The sequence below is a fragment of the Physeter macrocephalus genome, chromosome 6 (genome assembly GCF_002837175.3).
Source record: "Physeter macrocephalus isolate SW-GA chromosome 6, ASM283717v5, whole genome shotgun sequence".
Lineage (NCBI taxonomy): Eukaryota > Metazoa > Chordata > Mammalia > Artiodactyla > Physeteridae > Physeter > Physeter macrocephalus.
Window position 1 is genome coordinate 38,956,550 of NC_041219.1, and position 7,610 is coordinate 38,964,159.

The following is a 7,610-nucleotide window of genomic DNA, read 5'->3' on the forward strand; positions in this document are numbered from 1 at the left end:
CCACAATGAGGAGCCGTGCACCGCAACGAAGAGTAGCCCCCGCTTGCCGCAACTAGAGAAAGCCCACGCGCAGCAATGAAGACCCAACACAGCCAAAAATAAAAATAAAATAAATAAATTTATTTTTTAAAAAAATCATCCCTGCCTATCCAGTTCACAGGATTACTGGAAGGAGGAGATGAGACAATGCCTGGTAAAAGGTCATACAAATGCTTGCTCTCATCAGATATGTCAACCAGAGAGTTAAGAGAGGTCACACAGTTGGTTAGATCTTTGTCATCTAACACTGCTGGTCCAGTATCCTTTCCACCCCTGGGCAGGGATATTTGGTGGCTATTTTTGAGATGGCTGATCGAGGTGTTCATTCTACCCAAACACAAAAGAGTGAAGGGGGCTATTTTACCTCTGATGGGCATGGCTTTCTCCTACAGCTGAGAAAAGTCATTGGTAAATAAATGGTGGATGCATCTGGTACACTTTGATGGTGTAGTTTGTTTCAGGTCTTCAAGATCTTTAATATCCGTTGAGGTCACAATGTATACTAGTATTACAATCTTAAATTATCTTATTGTTTGCTTGTTGATTGTTTGTCTCTTACCACCACCATGGAAGCCCTTGAGGGCAGGGACCTTGTTTGTCTTGCTTACTACTGTATCCAGGTCAACTATACTCTCAGGCTCTCAGTAAATGTTTCTTGGGTGAGTGGATGGATGGATGGATGGATGGGTGGATGGGTGGAAAACCGCCACAGACTTATAGCATTGTCAGGCAAGCACAAAGAGTCCAAGTCTGCATGTAGGGGACTTGCTGCAAAGCCTTCTCCAAACTACATTGCACGGAGAGCTGTAAAATCAGATAGTCCTGTGTTTGAGTGCCAAATTCACCACTTACTAGCCTGTGACCTTGAGCAAGGTACTTAACCCCTCTGAGCCTCAATTTCTTTTTCTGTAAAATGGAGATAATAACTTTATCTACCTCATAGTAAAATTGTGATGACTACATGGAAATTGTTAAAGTGTCTGATTTCAAACTCAGAGCATAATAAGTGGTATGTATTTTGGTAGTTATTGTTTTGTCAAGTTCCTTTTAACACTGTAGCAGTTAAGTACCCATGACTGGAAGTCATCAGATATGTTTCCACAAGGTGCCAATATATTAGGAATGAACTAAACATAGGCATGGAAAAAAAATAGAGAACTTACTTAGGTATTCTTAAGGAAATCATCTCCTGATACTTCATTGAACAGAGAGAAAAAGGGCTGGGAGTTCAAGGGACTAAAGTAGATAATCCAGGAAACTTGGTTTAAATAATCATTTTCAATCATTTACCCCTGATGCGTTCATCATTTATGCTTGCAAGGAGTAAGAAGAACTACTCCCTTCTGTCTAATTATGTTTCCATTTGTTAAATGCCTTCATCATGCCAGGCATCTTACAAGTTATCTTATTTCAGCCTACTAATAGGCAGACACCATCTCCATTTTGTAAAGGCTGGTAACTCTCATATTTATATATTTGTGTAGTCCGAGCTCCAGATTCAGATGACTTGCCGTCTAACTTACGGTGGTCCAATCAGAGCTCTAATTTTCGCTCCCAGATTTGTTCTTCCTAAGTCTTAGATTGCCACTCCCACACACAATTGCTCAAACCACAAACCTCGGTTCTTCTTTTCCCCTCACGCTTCATATCTAGTCTATCAGGAGGTCCTGTTGGCTCAGCCTCCTGATATGAACACTGTGTCTGTCCATTTCACCCCTGACTGCCAAGTATCAGCTTTACACTGTTCTCCCTCCTTTTTTTTTTCTTCTCACTCTGAGGAACTAGTCCACTGGACATTAAATGCTCTTAAATGCAGAGGAGGAAGGGAGGTCAAAACTGGATAATATGCCCTCTACAAAGGCTGCCCCGGTACCAGGACTGATCAGGCTCCCTGTGCCACGTGAGCAGACTTGAAAAAGACAGATGGCTGCTGATGAGAGTGACTTTCTACAGATTTGTTTTAATGTACACAGCAGCGAATGTTTTCCAGAATTTCTGCTGGAAATTGACTGCTCATAAAAAAAAAAAAAAAAGTAGGGCTACATGCAAGGAGAGCTTAGAAAGGCAAATGAATTCAGAATCTACCAAATACTAGGAATCAACTGGGCAATGCTTATTCAGAGTTGCAAGGACAGGCAGGGAGGTCCAGGACCTGGCCAGAGGCCAGTGCCCAGGGATGAGAAGGGATCCGGAGACAGCAGAGGGTTGTCTGGAGGGTAAGCACCTTGTCTAAGAGATGTGGCCACCTCCAGGCCCAAGGCGGCCAGCAGTCAGCCACCGGGTGTCCCAATAAGAACAGGAACCTTGACAGGTGGGCAGAGCCACCATGGGGATCCTGACTGGGTGACACTCAGAAACGTAGGCAAGCGTGTCTCAAATATCTTAGGGCAGTGCATTGATTTCTTGGGCCTCATAGTTGTAGTGCCTCCATGATACAATTAATAATAATAATAATAATAGTAATAATAATAGCAGCTAACCTTTATTGAGCATTTACTATGTGCCAGCCACTGTAATAAGTACTTTTTAGGAATCTTTACCAAAATCTGGTAAATACTACTTTTATTCCCATTTCACAGGTAAAGAAACTGAGGCATAGAGATATTATACCCCTAGTTGGTAGTGGTGACAGGATTAGAACCCTGGAAGGCAGTCTTCACTCATTTGGATTTTTTTTTTGTTGGTTTTAATTTTCAATCTCATTGTAAACTTCGCAATATTTTCACTCTCGTGGAATTAACAGAACTGTGACTTTGAGTTTCATAATTTACAAACGTGACCTCATTTACCACTTTGATCCTGTTTTTGGAAATTACCATTTTCCCTCTTGGAAGTCCAGGGGCATGCTTTTCTCCTCATTCCTCACCCTGCAAGCCTCCAATCCAGTGTTTACGCTGGGAATTCCAGCCTGGCCGTGGGGATCAGGGAATTCTGTCCATCCGAGCCTGAGCTCAGGTCACCAAGCTGGGGTCAGAGGTAGCCTGGTCAAAGGAAAGTAAGACCCTACTCCTAAGAGGGGCTTGAAGGACAGCTGCAGATCCCCAGGCTGGGACAGAAAGCTGGGATGTGGGCAGCAGTCCAAGAAGAGGCATAGGTCTCAGGAATGGGGTAGAAGCCCACGTGAAGAGCAAACTAGCCACTAGACTGATTTGTGAAAAGACAAATTCATCCATTCGCTGACTTGCTGTCTGGCTTTGGACAAATAAGTTAATGTCTCTACAGAATGGAAGCAGTGATCCTAAGCTGTAGTATTAACTGAGAGAACCTGTGCTAAGTTCCTGGCGTATAGTAGCACTCAATAAATACATAACGCTGGCGCCATTAATAATACCACCTCCGAAGTGTTAGACTTGAGTACTAAATGACCTCCTGCCTTGGGTCAGGATTGGTTTGGGGAACCAGGGATGTAGGCAGTGCTGTACACAGGGGTTCAGGAGTGCCCATCTGTGGAGGAAAGAAAGATACATAGTACAGGAACCAAGTTGAGCTTGTAAGAATTCACAAAACTTCAATTATTTGTTCCCTAACTTTAAGATGAGTCACTCCTCAATGTTAGCTGAAGTCTAGATATCTTTAGTGTTATTATACGTACCAGGTAACCATCTTCTACCGGGTCCTTTCACTTCCCTTATCTTGTCCCACCCCCCACCTGCTCTCTCCATGACCTCCAACTCAGACCCTGGAAGATACAGGGGTAGGGGGCCTGCTGTCCTCGTATTAATAACAATAACTCCATTTTGAGTGCCCGCTAGATTTCTGTCCTGTGCTAGTGGTTGGGCTTGGGTGTCCTCGTACCTTACTCTCCAGATGGCACTGTCTAGCGTCCCATAATGACGCTAGCCAGCCAAGGCTGCACCAAGGGCTCTTTGAGAAAATGGTTGAATTTGGCCACGAAGAGGCCTTTGCACTTTATCCGTTTTTGGGCTGCACAAGATTGTATCAGGAGACTTTTGTCTGTGACACCTACTCTTCTTCCTCCTAGACACAGTCCTCTTACCAGCAACTCACACAATGTTCCCTTCCTTTCCAGAACACCCTGGGGTCCCCGAGGCACCAACAGGCCCAAAGAATAGTTGTAGTGCTCTGAGCTTTTTAGGAGCAACATCCCACCTTCCCTTTCTTAAACTTTTTACCCAGACCACGGTAAGCATGAAGGGGCAGATGGGTTAACTTGCTACTGCTGTCTCCCAGGGCGGGATAGACCCCAGGCTGCCAGGCCAAGTGCTTCTCCAGCAGGGGGCATGCACCCCGACGGGCAGGGTGAAGACTTGGGACAGGAGGACCTCCCGGGGCCTCGTAAGCCACCCAGGCTGGGACGGCCTCTGCTGCTGCAAGGGGAGAAGAGAATAGCGCTGTGGACTGGGCTGGCCTTGGCTGAGTCCCAAGGCTCTGCTGGGAGGGCCTTGTGTAACCTCAACGGTTCTTCTCTCTGTGGGTTGATACAGGTTCAAAGTTTCCTTCTGCACTTTTGGCAAGGAATGCCGCCCCACATGCTGCCCGTGCTGGGCTCCTCCACGGTGGTGAACATCGTCGGCGTGTGTGACTCCATCCTCTACAAAGCTATCTCCGGAGTGCTGATGCCCACTGTGCTGCAGGCGTTACCTGACAGGTGGGCACGCTTCTTCTCATATCCCCTCATGGTTGGTCCTCAGCAGGTATCGTTCCTGCTTCTCATTTATTGACTAGAACCATGCACTGTCTGGGCGCCTCCCTTGTAAAGACCATTAATATTGGACTTTAAAATATTAAATTTTATTTATATTTTTGAATATAAATAAAATTTAGTGTTTCCAGTATCAATAAAATTTAATATTTTGAACCTCTTGTATCGTTCAGAATTCAAAAAGGATAATATGTTACACAGTGAAAAGTCTCCCTCCTAATCTTCTTCCCCAGATAACTAGGTCCTCTCCCCAGAGCATCAAATACAGTCATTTTCTTAGGGCCCCGTCTGGATCTGCTATGCACATGTAACCAGTGCATGACATATACTTTTTCTTGCTCAAATGGTGACATACTGCATATGCTGTTCTGTACCTTGTTTCAAAAAAACAAGTATTGGAGATTGTGTTGGGCAGCTTCTGTGCCCCTTCAGATGCAGGCTCCGCTGTGTTCCATGCTGCCTTCTGCCCTGTGAGGGGTAGGTGGGGAGGGTGGGCTGCATGGAACTCCTTACGGGGTTCCCTTTCCCTCTGGCTTCCAGCCCCGATCAGCCGGTGGTGGGGAGAGGGTCAGAAGGGAGATCAAAGGGAGGGGGGAGGAGAGTGAAGTCAGGAGATTGCCTCAGTACCTCCCTCCCTATGAGGTCACCCCTGGCTGGCCACGTCCCTCCCCTGGGCTCTGCTGCCTTCCAGGCCGCCTGTCTCCCTCCAGGTTGTCCTTTGGTCATGAGGTGGATGAGAGCCTGCTGGCCCTAACCCCCGGTTGCAGCGGTCACCTTTATGGGTTCTCCTATGCCTATCCACGGCTTTATGACTTGTCCCTTATTAACAAACTAGTGTTTTGAGTGGCATCTGTTTCCTGTTGGGACTGCTACAGAGAGCATTTTACATCAGTCTATAAAGAGGTGGCTTTTTTTCTTTTTCACACCTGCATATTGTTCCTCTGTATTGAGTTTAATTAGTTGTCTTGATGTTTCCAATCTTGTCCTATTACAATGCTGTGATGAATGATGTTTTTAGTACATTCTTTTACATGGTGCAGTTTGTTAGTTTCCTAGGGCTGCAATAACCAAGTACCACAAACTGGGTGGCTGAAAACGACAAACGTATTCCCTCACAGTTCTGGAGGTCACAAGTCTAAAATCAAGGTGTAGGGCTTCCCTGGTGGTGCAGTGGTTGAGAGTCCACCTGCCGATGCAGGGGACACGGGTTCGCGCCCCGGTCCGGGAAGATCCCACATGCCGCGGAGCGGCTAGGCCCGTGAGCCATGGCCGCTGAGCCTGCGCGTCCGGAGCCTGTGCTCCGCAATGGGAGAGGCCACAACAGTGAGAGGCCCGTGTACCGCAAAAAAATAAATAAATAAAATAATAAATAAATAAATAAATAAAATCAAAGTGTTGTCAGGGTTGGTTCTTTGCAGAGACTTGAGGGAGGATCTGATCTGTGCCTGTCTCACAGCTTCTGATGGGTGCCATCTATCCTTGGCGTTCCTTGGCTTATAGCTGCATCACTCCAGTCTCTGCCTCCCATCTTCACATTGATTCCCACTCTGTGTCTTGCTGTCTCCCGTAAGGACACTTGTCATTGGATTTAAGGCCCGCCCAGTTAATCCAAGGTTTCATCTCAAGATCCTTAATTTAATCACATCCACAAAGGCCCTTTTATCAAATAAGGTCAACTTCACGGGTTCCAGTTGGACATATTATGGGGGGGAACAACCCTTCATCCTACTACATAGAGTATATGTGCAGGATAAATTCCTATAGGGCTGAATTCCTTGTTCAAAGGGTCTGTGACTTAAACTTGTCTCAGTGAAGTTTTAATTTGCATTTATCATATTACGAATGGAGTTGAATATCTCTTCATGTCTTTAAGAGTGATTTCTGTTTCTTTCCCATGAACTCTCTGTTCTTATCCTTTGACTATTTTTCTATTTGGTAGTTGATGTTTTTCTCATTGATTTTTTTTAAAATTGAATTTTATTTTATTTTTTTATACACCAGGTTCTTATTAGTTATCCATTTTATACATATTATTGTATATATGTCAATCCCAATCTCCCAATTCATCACACCACCACCACCACCACTTTACCCCCTTGGTGTCTGTACGTTTCTTCTCTGCATCTGTGTCTCAATTTCTGCCCTGCAGAACGGTTCATCTGTACCATTTTTCTAGGTTCCACATATTTGCGTTAATATACGATAGGGGTACATATGTCTTTTTGAATTGTGGTTTTCTCTTGGTATATGCCCAGTAGTGGGATTGCTGGGTCATATGGTAATTCTATTTTTAGTTTTTTAAGGAACCTCCATACTGTTCTCCATAGTGGCTGCATCAATTTACATTCCCACCAACAGTGCAGGAGGGTTCCCTTTTCTCCACATCCTCTCCAGCATTTGTTGTTTGTAAATTTTCCGATGCTGCCCATTCTAACTGGTGTGAGGTGATACCTCATTGTGGTTTTGATTTGCATTTCTCTAATAATTAGTGATGTTGAGCAGCTTTTCATGTGCTTCTTGGCCATCTGTATGTCTTCTTTGGCGAAATGTCTGTTTAGGTCTTCTCCCCGTTTTTGGATTGGGTTGTTTGTTTTTTTCATATTGAGCTGCATGAGCTGTTTATATATTTTGGAGATTAATCCTTTGTCCATTGATCCATTAGCAAATATTTTCTCCCATTATGAGGGGTTTTTTTTGTCTTGTTTGTAGTTTCCTTTGCTGTGCAAAAACTTTTAAGTTTCATTAGGTCCCATTTGTTTATTTTTGTTTTTATTTCCATTACTCTAGGAGGTGGATCAAAAAAGGTCTTTCTGTGATTTATGTCAAAGAGTGTTTGTTTTCCTCTCAGAGTTTTAGAGTGTCTGGTCTTACATTTAGGTCTCTGATCCATTTTGAGTTTATTTTTGTG

At 44.4% G+C, this 7,610-nt stretch overlaps 1 protein-coding gene across 2 annotated transcripts in view; it reads left to right on the forward strand.

Annotated features, from left to right (window-relative positions):
* RFX4 (regulatory factor X4) overlaps nt 1–7,610 on the forward strand; it is a 170,335-nt gene that overhangs the window by 98,111 nt on the left and 64,614 nt on the right. For both annotated transcript variants that reach the window (XM_024127375.2, XM_024127376.1), the window contains one exon: nt 4,485–4,648. In XM_024127375.2, the coding sequence (XP_023983143.1) occupies nt 4,485–4,648 (164 nt within the window). The remainder of the gene's footprint in view (nt 1–4,484; nt 4,649–7,610) is intronic.